The sequence below is a fragment of the Lutjanus erythropterus genome, chromosome 12 (assembly GCF_056507025.1).
Source record: "Lutjanus erythropterus isolate fLutEry1 chromosome 12, fLutEry1.hap2, whole genome shotgun sequence".
NCBI classification, from domain to species: domain Eukaryota; kingdom Metazoa; phylum Chordata; class Actinopteri; order Lutjaniformes; family Lutjanidae; genus Lutjanus; species Lutjanus erythropterus.
Genome location: NC_139328.1, coordinates 11260068 through 11276638, shown reverse-complemented (window position 1 = coordinate 11276638; position 16571 = coordinate 11260068). Strand labels below are relative to the sequence as shown.

The 16571-nt window shown below is 39.7% G+C and overlaps 1 protein-coding gene across 1 annotated transcript; it reads left to right on the top strand.

Moving 5' to 3' along the window:
• The first annotated feature begins 2626 nt into the window (after window positions 1–2626).
• Window positions 2627–16139, top strand: bokb (BCL2 family apoptosis regulator BOK b). Its single transcript, XM_084732393.1, has 5 exons — window positions 2627–2916; window positions 4269–4611; window positions 7142–7270; window positions 12792–12955; window positions 15006–16139. The coding sequence occupies exons 2-5, from the start codon at window positions 4389–4391 to the stop codon at window positions 15129–15131; spliced, it is 642 nt and encodes a 213-aa protein (XP_084588519.1). The 5' UTR covers window positions 2627–2916; window positions 4269–4388; the 3' UTR covers window positions 15132–16139.
• The last annotated feature ends 432 nt before the right edge of the window (window positions 16140–16571 follow it).

The following is a 16571-nucleotide window of genomic DNA, read 5'->3' as shown; positions in this document are numbered from 1 at the left end:
AACTTAAGGTAACTCAGGGTAACTCATGGTAACACATGGACTCCTGAGGACAGCAAAAATGACAGCAAAAAGTGCTGTGGTATTTATAATAATGTGATTTTTTTTTTTTTTATGGAATGGTTTTGGAAATCTGTAAAATATTCACCTTGTATTTAACTAATGAGACTAGGTTTAAAGGGACAGTTCAGCCCCAAATGGAAAATTAATATTTTTCCTCTGTCCTGTAATGCTATTTATCCATCTACATTGTTTTGGGCATATTGGCTGCAGGGATGTCTGCCTTCTGTCAAATATAATGGAACTAGATGGCACTCAGCAATGTCTCTGTCCAGAAATCATGACCTGGTTACTCAAGATGATCCACAGACCTTGTTGTGAACAGTTTCATAGCAACTGCTTTCCTAGTAAAAAAAGTATTTCTGGTAGATACTGTACAAAGGAAGTGGTTCATGAAATTTAAGTGTATTTTTAGTGCTTTGACCACCACGAGCCAAGTGCCATCTAGTTCCATTATATTTGAAGGCAGAAATCTCTGTGACAGATATCTCTAAAAAACTTGGTCCTCTGGAAACACTTCTGTGTCGTTTTGCAGTGCGTTTTTATATTTGTTTTATAAATGTTTTGCATGTGTTGTCAAATTGACGGAGATGTTTTCTTAACTTGCATTAGTTTTTTTTTGTTTTTTTAGGGTTTTCAGTTTTTAGTTTCCTTATTCAAACAGTCATATATAAGTCCAGTCCAGTTCAGTATTCATTTACATTGAAAATTGGAAATAGGCAACAGCCAACACTGGGGATTACCTCAGTGAATTCTGGGGCTTGGAAAATCTCAGTGGTGAAAGTATTCAAATGTCACATCCTCCATGAAAAATATCCTTTTCTCAATGACAGTTGGTCTCAAGTTAAAGTCCAGATGTAAAAAGTTGGTGGTTTATGTTTCCCTTTCAGATCGATCGTCAAGTGAAAGTAGAATCGGTCTTTATCTGATCATTAGAAGGTACTGCTGCTTTGTTCATGTCTAAACTGTGATTATGATTCACTCCCTGATGCCCCATGTTTGGAAAAAAAAACAAAACACAAAACACAAGTGCCCTCCCTCTTTGATGCCCCTATGCTGCCCTCTAGTGGCAAAATATGCGAGGACTCGTATTGAGGGCCTCTAGGTGCCTTTCCAATAGAGAAAAAGCAATGTACTGCCATGGAAGGTGATCTAGATTCTAGAAAATTAGCAAGCTTCTGCATATCTCAATATGGCTAAATAGCTGATAGTTTTTTTTTTATGACAGTTGTCCTTTAAATCTGAGTCACATAATAAAACAATTTTAATCTTTTAAAGTGTTTCACTATAAATGCTTCATGGCATCCTTCTCACTGGTACACCACCACATGTTCATTTTTAAAAAAAAGAAATTTCACCCCTGCCCCTCAGACAGTCTGAGTCCTCTGCTGTTCATGACAGGTTTGTTGCTCTGACTGACCTGGTTTTATTTATTTAAAATAAAACTGAGCGTTCAGTGGATTTAACTTTATTGTATTTTTCTATAATTTAAAAAAGTAACAATAAAGTAACAAACTGCTTCATTCAAGGAGCAACATAAAGCTCAGTAAACTCAGACTCAGTGCTGTGGGAGCAGAGTAGGACACTCACCTATATTTATCTTCTGTGAATGGGATTAAAAGCGTGACACTTTTGGCTCCAGAAAGGAACACTTACCTAACCTTAAACCTCGGCAGGAGATCAGCTGTAGAGGGATACACCTGTGCACCTGTACTGGGAAACCCCTATTTAATTAATCACATGAGAGATTGCATCAGTTTGAAACAGAGTTACTGCATTTTGTCATTGTTTTCTTTTTTTTTTTAGTTTGTTTTTAATTTTTGTTTTCGAGTTTGTTTCATATCAGTTAGATTGGAGGCTCTGTTTGCTCCTTTCACTTTAGTTGTTCTGTTTAAAAATGTTTAGTTTAAGTGAAGTTTTGCGCCAATGTGTCTTTATGCTTGTTGTAATGACAAATTTGACCAAACCAACAAAACTAATATCAAAGACATTTCCTGTAGATTTTTATAACAAGAGATAAGATTAACCTTTATTGGTCCCACAATGGAGAAAGTGCAGTTTTACAGCCGCAAAGATGATAGCAAAAATAAAAAGAAGCACCAATAAAAAATAATAAATACTTTGACAAGGGATATAAACAAGAGAAAAATATGTACAATGTAAACAAGGGGAACTATGAAAGATACTTCAGACATCTGAGTCAGTTTTTATTTTTATTGTAGTTGACTAAAATGTTTTTTGCACATAGTTTTAGCTTTTAGTTAGCTTTTTAGTTAACTATAATAACATTGGAATGAAATGTTTGAACCCCCGACTAAAGCGCTGTAAAATAAAGCTTTTACGCACAGGAATTTTACGCACGGACTAATAAAATGTTTAAAATCCGAGAAGAAAACCAGAGTGCTGAGCAGGTTAATCCGCTCAGATTTGTGAATGAACATACAGACGCAGTTGATTTGTCTCCCTCTGTCCGCCGAGGTGAGCTTTGACTCGTTCAGTGGATGGGAGGAAGGCGCTTAACTCCTCCTCCGGGCTTCTCCTCACTGTGAACCCAACGCGTCCATTGAGCGCCAATGGGAAGGTGGAACAACAGGTAGGCGTCCTCTGACTAACTGCGTCCCTCGGCTCAGTTCAGCTGCTGCTTTTACACGGAGACAAGTGGACCGAGCAGACCATGGAAACGAGACCTGAGACACATCTTCGCTCAGTGGTCTGAAACGGCTCCTTTTTGCAGGAGACGAGCTGTTTTATTGTGACTTTCGGGCTTTCTTTTTGCTGCGAAACACCACAGACGCGCACTGAAAGGTTTCCTGATTAATTAATTGGAGGGGACTTCTCAATGAGGACACCACGTTGAAGGTAAGCGTGGCTTGCTCTTGCATAAATTGTTAATGAATCTTTAAACCTTTTAAAGACATGTTTTAAACATTCTACTATTATGCTACTTTGCCACAAAATGTCAAATCAAGGTAGGGCTGCTGTTTCTGTCCTTGCAGAAAAAACATTTCCCTTCTTGTCATCTTGTGGTATCAGCTTGCTGTTGCATAATCCAAGAAGTGTAGCAATATCTTGACTATCCCACCATGTGACTCACAATAATAACGCCTCCATCATATTCTTATGTAAGTTTCTGGTCTGTTTTAGACACTGGATGTCTCTATATGGACACAGTGCTTTTAAAAAAAAAAGTATGTAGTAACAGCAGGAATGAATGGCTGTTAATTTAATCACCCAAGCTGTCTACTTGCTGGCACCAGCGTGGTGATTAAATGCATCTTTGTCTCTCTGCCTGTCTGACAGAGAGACGTTTAAAGTAATTAATTTGTGGTCCTTTACAGTAGCAGCCTCTTTTTTAAAAAAGGAAACATATCAAACAACTTTGTAGCTACTGTACATCCCTCCTACCCCATAATCCCAGCATCCCAGCAAATAATAATCATAATAAAAACAACAATAACAACATTAACAGTAGCAATTACACATTTTATTAAGAAATTTGAATGAAGTTAAAAAGGAAAAGAAAATAAGGAGATCAATGAATAATATTAATAATTTTAAAAACAGAGAAAATGGATTTGGCCAGGGCATATCTTAACATTCAAATATAATATTTTTTGTATCCTAATACTCCTAATCCTTTGATTTATTCTCTCCATTTTATAGATTTCAGTGAATGTGCGTCTTGGTTTTTTGTCATGTGCTTCGGTGCCACTTCTCTCAAAATGTAAAAAAAGATACATAACAGATTGCTGATAAGGAAGTAATACTTTTCAGGCCCAAAATGGAGTTTGCACAAAAAAAAACAAACAAAAAAAAGGTATCCATCACTTCCCTTATTTCAGACCAATTTTACTGCAAAACAGAGCAGGAAAAGAGCTGCAACGAATTAACTGATTAGTTGCCAACTGTTCAATTAATCACAAACTATTTTGATAATCGATTTATTGTTTTGAGTCATTTTTTAAGAAAAATGTCCAAATTCTCTGACTCCACTCCAGCATCTAAAATATGAATATTCCCTGGTTTCATTTACTGATCAGCATTTTTCTCTATTTTCTGACATTTTATAGATGAACAACTAATCAATAAATTGAGAAAATAATCAACAACTGACAATTTATCGACCAATTGTTGCCACTCTAAATTCACGCCTTTAAAACAAGCCAGTGTGCCTCGAGCTGTCTTTAAATAAGGGCTTTCTTTCTCCACAGCTGCCATATTGTCCACACTGTCAAACGTCTGTTCCTCTGGGATAAGGAGAGGACACGCTGAGACACAGCTGATCCAAGGAGGTCAGACAGCTCTCTGACCCAGATCCCCTGCAGGAGGACATGGAGGTCCTTCGGCGGTCCTCTGTGTTCGCTGCAGAGGTCCTGGATGTGTTTGACCGGTCGTTGACTGAGAAGGAGCTGGTGTCCCAGTCGAAAGCCCTGTGCAGAGACTACATACTGTCCAGGCTCAACCAGAACGGACTGGGATGGTCCAAAAGTGAACTCAACCTGTCTCCCTCAAATGCAGCGCTCGCCGAGGTGTCCTTGGTGCTCCTCTGTCTTGGTAAGAGAAACCGGCACAGACATTAGTTAAATAAGTTACTTCAGGGGCAGAATTTCATCTTATATGCAACATTCAAGGACACGGTTACCTTTAACTTCCTATGGGCATTTTGAGTCTCATATTCAGAATAGAACAGCTCAAGTGAGACGAGGTAGCTGTGTTACAGATCGGTTTGTCCCTGTTTGTTATTTAAGTTGACCATTTTTGACAGATTATGGGACGGGCTCCTGGGCCTCCACCCACTCCTCCAAAAGAGCACACCCAGATTGAAAGAGACACAGTGTCTTTGTAGTTGTTTTGTCTCTTTTTGTAGTTTATTTATATCTGGTTGTTTTGTGTTTCCTTGTAGTCCTTTTTTGTCTCTATGTTGTAGTTTTATGTCTTCTCGCAGTTGTTCTTTTGCCTCCTTTTAGTTGTTTTTCGTCTCTTTTTTTTGTCTGCTTGTGGTAGTGTTATGCCTCCATGTACACTCTAGTCATGCTGGGTCTTTTTGTGGTAGTTTTGCATCTCCCTATAGTAAATTTCTGTCTCTTTATGTCTCCTTGTGGTCATGTTTTTGTCTCCTTGTGGAGTGGCACGACTCTTTGTAGCACTGTTGTGTCTCTGTAGTCATTTGTTGTATCTCTGTGGTCATTTTGTGTGTCTCTGTAGCCCTATGATTGACTTTCTTGAAATGTTAACAGTCACTTCAAATAGATGCTCTGGCCCTGGGACCTCGGGACCTCGGGGCCTGTCCCCAGTAGACCTGTTCAGTAATCCTTCTCTGTATTAAGCCATGGCTTCATTATCTTTCTAGTCTTGATATTTAACAGAAACATAGTTTAAACATAATTATTTTAAATAGATACAATTCAGAGAGTGCGTAACCCAACAAATGCTGCACAGTCCTCAGACGTTTGGAGGCCATTTTTGAAAACCTTTTATTATTTATTGTAAAGGCAGTAGTAGTAGTGACATGGGATTATGGAGAGAGCTGCAACCAAGGTCTCAGTCTGAGGACATTGTGGTCGTCTCCGTCTTAACCCACAACTTTATTGTACAATAGAAAACCAAAGATAGAAACAGCCTACCCGTTTTGAATCTGTTCTGGATGGTTTGCATTTTCCATTTGGGTCTGCGTCCCAAAATACACTGAGTGATGGACAACGAGCCAGATGTTTTTCATACTGGTGAATGCAGTAGGTCATGAGAAAATATGGAGCCGTTTTAATATTTTCATCATCTCCTAATATCAAGAAATGTTTAAAAATAAATTATGGATCGTCAGCTGGTTTCAAATCAGATTGGATTCCTTTGAAATAATCTAAGTTTATTTTAGAAATCCTACCAAAAACTAACAAACAGATTGAAATTAAAACTATCCTCCTTGGTAGAGGTAACACCTGTTACAACATACCATACAATAAATGAGGAGCAGGACAAATGATCGGTTATAATCAATTTAGGCTACAACTAAACTGTTTTCCTTATCAACCAATCTGTCAATCGTTTTTTTTTTTTAATTAATTGATTGGCTGCTTGGTCCACAAAGTGTCAGATAAATGGTGGAAAATGTCGATCACTGTTTGTTAAAGCCTAATGTGACATCTTCAAATGTCTTGTTTTGTTCGCAGACCAAGATTTTCAGTGAGGCCAGAAAATATTCACATTTAAGAAGCTTAAATCTGAGAATTCTGACATTTTTCCTTAAAAAAAAAAAGACCCAACCAATTAATGGATGATCAAAATAGTTGGTGATTAATTGATTAGCCGTTGCAGCTCAATGATTGGTGAAAGTCTTGCGTTTCAGATTATTTTGGTCTACTCAGAAAAATGCAGGTTCCTTGTATCAGTACTTGTGCAGGTTAATGAGATTAATGCATGTTTCCTGGAGCAGATTAACATTAAACCTACATTTTCATTTCAGGACTTAAAAACTAAACACTTAAGATCTGTACACTGGAAACGAAACGCTTTACAGTCTGTCACAGATCGATCGATCGATCGATCGATCGGTCTCGAATCTATCAGACTTTGAGCCACGAAGCCGGTGAGAGCGGACGGACGTGACAGTGATATGATCACTGCTCTTCAGTCTAAAAAGCAGAGTTGCTGCTTTCTAATCTACTTTTAGATAATAGTAGGCTGAGATGACTCAACGGAGCTGGAATAGATAATTGATACATGAGAAACTCTGAAGACTTGACTCCCAAGATGATTTCCACATACTACACTGTATAATGTATATTTTAGGCTATTATGAGCTTGGGACTGACTCACTGAAGACAGCAGCAGTGCCCAGAGTCTTTGTGAGAAATGCCAGCAGAGATGTTCATGATTAACTTTAACATCCTGGCGGCTCTTCTTTAGAAGAACAGAATAAATAGTTTGAATCGTTCGAATTATTTTGTTTGAATAATTGATTTAAACTGAATTTGTGTTCTGGTTGCTTTCTCTTTCATTCAGATTAACTGTTATCTTCCTAACATCTCTCTCTCTTTTCTTTTTTCTTTTTTTTTTTTTTGGTCCGTGCTCTCCCTCTGTTACCTAGGCGACGAGCTGGAGTGTATACAGCCCAGCTTGTACAGGAACGTGGCGCGGCAGCTCAACATTTCTGTTGCCATGGAGAGCATGGTTTCAGATGCCTTCATCGGCGTTTCAACAGAGATCTTCTCAACAGGTACACGGCTGTGGCTGAAGGTGGTGATGATGATGATGTAGCACGCTGTGTGATGTACAAGGTGCAAAACTAAAAATGTAGTTTTCAGCCAGCAGCGAAGTGCCGGCACAGGAGGTGATTTACACTTCCACAGTGTCTCAGACTACCGTTGAGGCCCATTAGTGTGATTAAACAGGTGTGCCTCTGCAGTTTCCGTCAGGGTATTTGGCTGAGAGGCGCCTCCAGTCAGAGAGTGAGTGGGTGTGAATCATACGTAGGTGGAGTGAGGCCTCCTCTAAAACACATAATTGCTCTTACGGCTCTCTAGAGTCACTAAGTTTAGACACTTTGGCTTTCTAAACAGATACCACTGAGTAGTTTATACTTTGGGGGTGTGTAGTAAATACTGAAAATACAGTGAAAATATCCTTCGGTACTTTTTGTTTTGAATTTAGGAATCATATGTGAGCAGCTGGAAGACATCAGAGGGAAGGCTAGAAAATATTTTCTCCATATAATATGATCCATTTAATCTTAATCTTCTTATTCTGTTGAGTTTTATCAAAAAAACCCTCTCTGGATTTATGCCATCAGATTTCCTGTCAACTGCAGAGATGCCTCTTGTGCATACTCTTGCTGATGTCTATTTTGTGCCATTCGGTCATGTCTGACCTGTCTTCTGCCCACTCTTGGTCTTCTTGTAGGTTTTTGAACCTGGACTTGACCTTGGTCTTTGCCACTTGTCACAGCCCCTTATGTTTGTATGTCATGACCAAGGCCATTTGTTTTGTTTTTTTTGAAAACTGACTCTAGGGACCATGATGTCCACCTGTTGGTCAGTCAGTCCATTTCTTTGGTCCAGACTGAAATATCTCAATAACTACAGTAATTGATGGATTGCCATGAAATGGGGTGACTGTGGCTCAGAAGGTAGAGTGGGTCGTCCACTAACCAGAAAGTTGGTGGTTTGATCCTGGGCTTCTCCACTCTGCATACTGAACCCTAATTTTGGTGTCTGTGTGAATGGAATTGCACTGATGAGCTCCTGAGGATCAGGTTGGCACCATGCCATTAGTATGTGAATGGGTGATGGCTGACTCGTAGTGTAAAGTGCTTTGAGTGGTTTAGATCTCATTGTGTAATGCATAAAAGACAAAAAAAAAAATCAAAATCCAAGTCTAAGTACACAAAATTGACTTAATTACTGTAATTTGACTGGTTGTAATGAGTTGCCACTCCTGCTAATTAGCAGATGCTATCATACTAACATGCCAACTATGTTGAACATTAACCTGTAAGACATCAGCATGTTAACGTTTAGCTCAAGGCGCTGCTCTACAGCCTCACAGAGCTGCTTAGCTGCACGAGTGTTTCATTTTGATGGATGATAAAGGTTTGACACGAACATGCAATTTATCTTGATGTGCGGCAGTCCATGAAAGGCCATGGAAAAGGGCAAGTTAAGTTAAGTGTATTTATGACCTGTTGTAAATTCCAGTGGTAGTAGTTGGTGTGATGGCAGCCATGTGGACCATGCTGCACTGGAAGTGGAGGAAGGTAACCAAAAACGTAGATACAGCCACTTTACTTTAATTTGGATGTCTGTTGATACAGATTCATTTCTTGTTGAACGTGTTTTCAGCCCTCATTATTTCTCTGTGAGACTTTCAGACAACCAGACAGGTACAATAAGTACGACTGCAGCATGTCTGCCTCTCTCTGTACATCCCTCTGTCCATCTTTCACCTCCTGTCTTTCTTGCCTCGTCACACACACATATGAACCGAATTAATGTATTTAATGAATTAACACCAGAAAAGCCTGAGACAGTTGTCATCAAACCATCAGACTATAGAATCTGGATCGGGACGTGGATTGTCTGGATTAGTCTGACATCTGATGGAACCCGATACTGATCTAGAACGGGATCAGTCCTAACTTTACTCATCGCTTACTTTCAGAATAGCCATGTGATTTCCAGTTCATGTCACATTTAAATCTGACACATAGCATAACAGGATAAATAAGCATTGAATCAGGGGTCTTCATTATTTTTCAGGCCATGGCCCCCTTATTAATTCTCTCTCTTGAGGACGTGCTGTGATTTGCCTCTGATCGGGGTCTTTTGTCGGTGATATCCAGAATTTGTTGGCGAGCAGGAGATAAAGGTGTGGCCTTTGCTTTAGCTGATAGAGAGAAAGAAAGCAAGGACCACCTGCTATGTATATTTGATTGGATGTTTTGGGGTCTTCTGTTGTTTGGGCTTACCTGTAGCTGCTCAGTCATCCGGATTAGCATGGGTTCCATGGCTTTTTGGATGGTTCCTCAGGTGGAGGGTACGTCTCTCGCTCATGAAATCACAAAACGACCCATTGTGGCTCACAAGAGTGTCTGTGAAAGTTTTCCTGTGAAACTCCAGCAGTGTTCATCATCATGAGGGTATGGTAGATGGTAGATAATGACAGAATTTTCATTTTTGGGTGAACTATCCCTTTAAATGGTTTCTGTTTAAATCTGTCCAGTCTTGTTGATCTGAGTCTTGACTTGTGTGTGTTAAGGACCTTTTAGACTGTTTGTTTTGCCTTGAACTTTCTTGTGTTTGCTCTCGGGCTTGTTTTATGTTGCCTTGACAACAGAATAGTGCTTTGTACACTACATTCAAAGGAGTGCTGACATTTTGAAGAATCCAAATAAAAAGAGCGACATTATGTCTTCTGTATGAGCCTCTGGGACAGATTGCATGGTCTGACCGCAGTGTGATGTGCAACCACAAACTGGCTCATCTCCAGGAAAGATCAGAAAAAGACTTTCTTAATATAATTTTCATGCCTGTGCTCTGGCAAAGCCTGTTCTTTTTTTGACGTCACAGGGGTGCAATTTTTGGACACGGCGTGGGATTCCTCGTGGAGAATAACAAAGCGGTGAACCCAGGCTGCCCCAGCCTTCTGGGACGGGTTGAAACCTTTCTAAAAATAGGAAAAAAAGCATCAAAGTTTGTTTTTGCTGTGGTCCGGATTTTGTTTTATAACTACCTACTCAGCTTTAAGTCATTCTTCATTATCCCTCCAAGTACTTAACATGAATCTAGAGACCACAAAGGAATGATATGTCCATCTACGTATCATAACCGCATAGTTTTTAAAGTGATTTAGTGACCATCTGTACTGTGGTCTCCCTTGGTAAAATCAACACGGCTTGTCTCTCCTCCATCTATCTTTGCCTGCCTCCCACTTCTGTTCTTTCTCTTCCGCCCTCCTCTCCTCCAGCTTTATCCCTGACAATCTTGTCTCTATTCTTGGCTTGCTTCTCAGTAGGGAGTGAGACGTGACGTACCCTGACAGCTTCCATGAACGGTTATCTCATTTAAGCTCGCCCAGAGCTCGATCCCCTTATAGCCACAGTCAGACGCTGTAGGTCAGCTCTGAGGAACAGTCATGACAATAAGGAGGCTAATGCCATTAGGTCCTGCACTCCGTCACCGATGGTCGTTATAACAATCCTCGCTGCCCTGGAAATGCTACCCAGATATGACCGGATGCCCTTAATTATCATAAGGGATTGTTTAGGTAGAAATAAGACAAAAAATTCAGCTTTATGACTCTCGGTTGCTTCTTCACAGTGAATGCAAAATCTTTTTCTGAACTTTTTGACCTCCCCACAGTAGAAACTGCGTAAGTGCTGCAAAGGCACCACAGTCTCACCCTCCTTAATTTACAATAGGCACTGTAAGACATGTTATCAGCTACATTAACACAAATGCGCTGGTTTGTTGACTTAAACCAGCTGGTATTTACAGTTTATTTCGGTACAAGGTCCACCGGCTGACCCACATGCTTCGTGGCAGGTCACAGAATATGTAACTGCCTTTGAGGAAAAAGACACCATAGAGGAGATAGATGGGTGTTAATGCCATGGGAACAGGAAAGGAGTGTTTATGTTGGGATAAATATGGCAGTTTATCGATTCCGGTCAGGACATTCTGCCACCGTGGAGGCTTGAAGATGAATCAGGTGTGATTTTCTTTGCTTCTCACTTATCAAACTGCTCTGTGACTGCAAGAAAAAATCGATATCAGTTTGAATTGCTGAATCTTGAAGATCCCCTCCTTTGGACGTGTTTTAAAGCATATAAAAAATACTCAGACTTGACTAATAATTTGCAGCTAAAATGATTTTTCCACAGAAAAGTTCAGTTACCTTATCAAAAAAAATCTTAAACTTACATCTGTTCCATCTCCCTCACTGATGAGTCCAGAATCTATGAAGATGCAAAGATTGTTCAGTTCAGTGTGTGTGTGTGTGTGTGTGTGTGTGTGTGTGTGCGTGCGTGTGTCTGCATGTGCGCTGGAGGTTTTATGTTTTAACAACATATTTGTGCAAGTTGTATACTGGACAATGATTGGCTCCAAACTGGCTGTGATGCCACAGATTGTACATGATTGGGCTGCAACTCACAGTTATTATCTCCACCTGGCGTAAGCCTGGAGGGGATCATGTGAGTGTTAAGTCTGTCTATCTTTCACAGACTGTAGCAGGTTCAGTTTTAAAGCTAGAGCGAAGATACCCTTCAGTTTCAGTGTGCACTGCTTAACACATAACAGTGTTGGCGAGGTCTAACTGTCAGCTGACCTAAAGTGCAAAAGCAATTGTAGCATTCCTAGTCATCAAAAGCGGGGGCATCCAGCATGTGCAATGGCTGAGACGCCATTTAAATAGTGTGCCGACTCCACCTACTTGCACTGATGGCATATGTTGGCATGGGAATGGTATCATTGTAAGCTAGAGGACCTAAGGCATCCACTGGTATGAACCATGCTATGCCAGCTGGAGAAGGGGGCTTATATAGGGCTAAAAACTAAAGCTAAATTTTGGTGAAGGAAAACCTGGCATGGACATTTTCAAGGTACACCTGAACAAAAGGGTGCTACGATACAATACCATAACACTAGTGCATCTTAAAGAGAACTGAGACTACACTATACAAAAAAACATAATTCAAAACTTTGCAAATCTCCGCTTGTTGCATCTGACAGTTGTGTTGGCATTGCAGTGGGTGCTTCACCCTGACAGAGATCTGCACTCTACTGAGTGCACTCTTCTAGTTTTCATGATTGACTAATATTTTGATCATTTTCTTGATTAATTGTTTATTTAAGAATTAATAATTTGTTGAAAACAAGTTTTCAAAGCACAAAGTGATGTCTTCAAATTTAGTTTCTAATCATATCAGACTAAGGAAAATATTCACATTTGAGAAGCTGGGACCACAGAGTTTGTGCCTTTTTCTGAAGAATTACTCAAAGTGATTAATAGATGGTAATCTTTGCAGCTCTAACTACAGAGAAACTTTCTCTCTTCAGCAGATGAATTTGGAAACCGCTTCTGCACGTACATGAATTCTGCACAATGAAGCTCAAGTTAATTAGCAATAAGCAAAACACACGTTTGGGTGGAACACGGCTTTAGTGACACATTGATGATGAACAAACCTAAACCACTGACATGAATCCTAACCCAGTGATGTCTGTTTTTTTTGGCTGTAGGTATAACGTGGGGTAAGGTGGTAGCCATGTATGCTGTAGCCGGAGCCCTGGCAGTGGACTGTGTCAGACATGGACATCCGACCACCGTTCACATTATAGTGGACAGTCTGGGCCAGTTTGTCCGCAAGTTCCTAGTACAATGGCTGAAGAGACGGGGAGGATGGGTAAGTGACCACTGCTGATATTCATGATTACTCATGAAGAAATGATGCGTGAGTGACATTATCAAAAAATGTTACATTTTACCATTTGCACACTGACTGAATAATGTTCATCAGGTATATTTTTCCTCGGATTTATTCATTATTAATGCTGTTTCATGATGTGTTACTGAGAGATTTTGGGAAAACTTGACGTTTAAACAAGTTGACATTTGAAACAACAAGAGGGGAAAAAACACTGGCAATATTCTTTCACTGAAGCTAAATGACTACTTTATCTTGTTTATGGATCAGAGCTCAGTGTGCTTTCATAAGCTTTGATAGGTGGAGTTAGAGTTATATAAAATCTGATGGTAGCTCACTCACAAAGTTCTTCCTAACATGCTGTAGTTTCCTTCCTGTTGGCTGATCTGATGCAAAGACTTTCTGTGGTTATACGCTAAAGTTTCGTAATGCTTGACCCAAATACCTTTTATTTTATAACAGCCAGTCAGACATACTTGGAATATGTTTTTTTTTTCCTAAAAGTTTTAATTAAGTAGAAAAGAACAAAACATCAGTAAAAAGGAAGCAGCCCTATGATTAAAATGAAGGGAAAGATAAACCTGATGTTTGATCATTTTAGTTAATTTTGTTTACAGCCAAAAGACTGATAAAATTACAGACATATTTTGGTGTGAAGTTTTCATCAGCATATACATTATAATGTATAAAATTCACTAAAATAATCAAGACATGAAGCTGTTTATTAGCCATGCAAGCGCACAGCTCTATGGAAAGAAATGTCAATAGATTGGTTGTTTCAGCCCTTTGGTCCAGACTGAAATATTTCAACAACATAAAAGTTGGTACAGACATTCATGTCAGTCCCTCAGGATGACTTGTGCTCATTTTGGTGATTCAGTAACTTATCTTTTATGACAATCAGGTCAAAAGGTTGCTCAGTACTTTTCATTGCCTTCTCATCAGCTTCATCTGTACTTTTTGCTTTGAGCTAAGTGGTAAATGCTAGCATGCTAACACGCTAATCTAAGATGATGAATATGATAAACACTACACCTGCTAAACATGTGCATGTTAGCATTGTGAGCATATTAGCATGCTAACATCAGCATTTAGCTGAAACCACTGCTATGCTCTATGCTGCGTTCAAGTAAAATTGGATTTTCCAGCTTCCAACCTCCAAGCATTTCACATGCATGATGTCAATGTAAACAAAAAACATGGTTGACAATGACATATTAACATCAGTTAAAATGCAGAACAGGTTCTACTTAAGGAAACTTAAAAAAGACGGAATGATCATTATTTAAGGGATAATGCATTGTGAGCAGGTCGTTATTGCAAAATAAACCCCGGCAGGGTGATGCAGGATCCCAGCGTGAAGTGCAGGGGTCTTGAATCACCCTGAAAGGGTTTATTTCCCCATAATGATCTGCTCACTGTCATGGAGAAGCGCACCAAAACCAAACATATCAACATTGTATGACCTCTGATGTTAAAAATGCTTCTACAACACTAAAAACACACAGTTCAGAGAATAACTTAGTGACTGCTGTTGGTCTCTAGCAGAATTTACATTAATGTTACTGTACATGCATGACAGGTTTGACCATATAGTTTGTATTATTTTAATTGAATACAGACAGACATACTTGATGTTGCCTTTTAGTTGATAGTTTACAGTTTGCGAGTCCGTGGGCTTTGCCATTGTTGTGTGATGTCAGACAGCTGCTTCTGGATGAAGTTGGGGTAGATGGACTTTCCCCAAGTTTAAAAGTAGGAACTTTGAATTTGAGTAGCGTTGCATTTATTTTTTCCATTTAAGTGGTCGGATTTTTTCGAGTTATCTGGAACACAGCATTAGCACAGGCAGACAAAGCTGCTTTGTGACTGGAGACTCTTATTTTTAGTACTGCATTGATGCCATTTTGCCTGAATTTGTTTTTTTGGAAACAACCACTTTTTTGTCTCACCAACTGTAAATCTTGGCTGGAGAACCATACATGTTTGATTTTAGTCTCACATTTTTAATTTTAATTTCCTTTCTCAGATGGAGATCACAAAATGTGTGGTGAAGAAGGATCTCACCCCTGAATACAACTGGCTGTCCTCTACCATCGACTCTCTGAAGTACTTCCTCACTACGATGTACGTCTACATCATGAAGGAACCCTGAGCAGCCGGGACAGAGCACACAGGAGTCTTCATCATCAACATCATCATCATTGTTGGACTTGTCAGTAAATGATGGAGTGGAGATGGCCGCTGTGCTTGATGGGGACTGAGCCTGCCAGCAGATATCAGTCTGTCGCTGAGCGGCCATCAACGAATGTTTCATCAGCATCATGTCTGTGTTATCAGATGAGTTTGTAAGTGATTACCCTTCATCCAGAGAGTAGTCACAGTGATATTTAAGAACATAAATGGCAATGCAACAAGTGTGTATCACTCCACCTCTTCCACACGTCTTCACACGGCTTACACCGGCGCAGTAAACCAGGCTTCTCCAGTGTTGTAACTGTAATGTTTGATGGTGTTCAGGTTAAATGTGAGCAATGGGAGTCTGTCTGCACTCCTGACATAAACTGTTCGCTGCTTTCATGTGTCAGAAAATGTACCTGAGGGAGTGATGGAGGTTTGCAATGAACGTAGATGCTCAGCTGGCTGGGTCGTGTTTGCTTTCTGAGTCTGAAAAGATCTCAGGTGATTAAGCAAAGGTGTTTCACTCACGAGTGAGTTCACACCCAAGAGTGTTATCAGGTGGTGTGATGGGTTTGATTTACACTATTGTACTTTACCAAAGCACAAACAGTGTCTCTTTCCAAATATGATCCAGAATGTTGGGACCTATTAAACTTTCTGCTGCAATTTTAGACACCACTGACCAAGAAATGTTGGGTCTCATTTTGCCCATTTTTGGCCAAAGACCTTAATGACAGAGGAATGGTACGTACTGAATCCACGCGTTTTGGCGGTACGGATATCCCTTTTAATCTGTAAATAGCTTATTTATGATTTTATTTTTTTATTTTGAATATGACTTTTAACAATTGAAGCCACTGCAGTATATAGATCTTCAGGATGATTGTGTGGTATGCTTGATTGTTGTCACTTTCACAGTGTTAATTTATAAATGTGTGTCTGAACGTTTTTTTAAAAATCCATAATAAACTTCACAAAATCACCAATATTGTTGATCATTTTATGAGGCTTTACCTCACTGACCTTACACTCAGATTTATTATGAGATAATCTTGACAATTTAAAGGGATAGTTTGGATTATTTGAGGGGTTGTATGAGGTGTATTGTCAGGGGATGACAGCTGACGCACCCCCAGTTTGGTGAAGCAGCAGGTGTGCTGGTGGAGGAAGTGGTCAGGGCCAGCAGCAACATATTTTAACCACTTAACAAAAGGTCCATCCAAAAAACAATCTCAGTTAAGCGTACGCTACATTTAGACTACTTTCATCTCTTCACTTTGACGTCAGACAGCCTTATCTGACGGGAAAACCACCATTAAATAATATTGCTTTCTCCTAAGCCACTGCAGTCCTTTCACACAAATGTTAATTTTAGCTCATAACACAGGAGGTTGCTGGTGTACCACTGCCCTGA

Coding starts and splice junctions, on each gene's coding strand:
- bokb (XM_084732393.1), top strand. CDS start 4,389: ATGGAGGTCCTTCGGCGGTCCTCTGTGTTCGCTGCAGAGGTCCTGGAT. Junction 7,271..12,791: donor AACAGAGATCTTCTCAACAG/GTACACGGCTGT, acceptor TTTTGGCTGTAG/GTATAACGTGGGGTAAGGTG. Junction 12,956..15,005: donor TGAAGAGACGGGGAGGATGG/GTAAGTGACCAC, acceptor TTCCTTTCTCAG/ATGGAGATCACAAAATGTGT.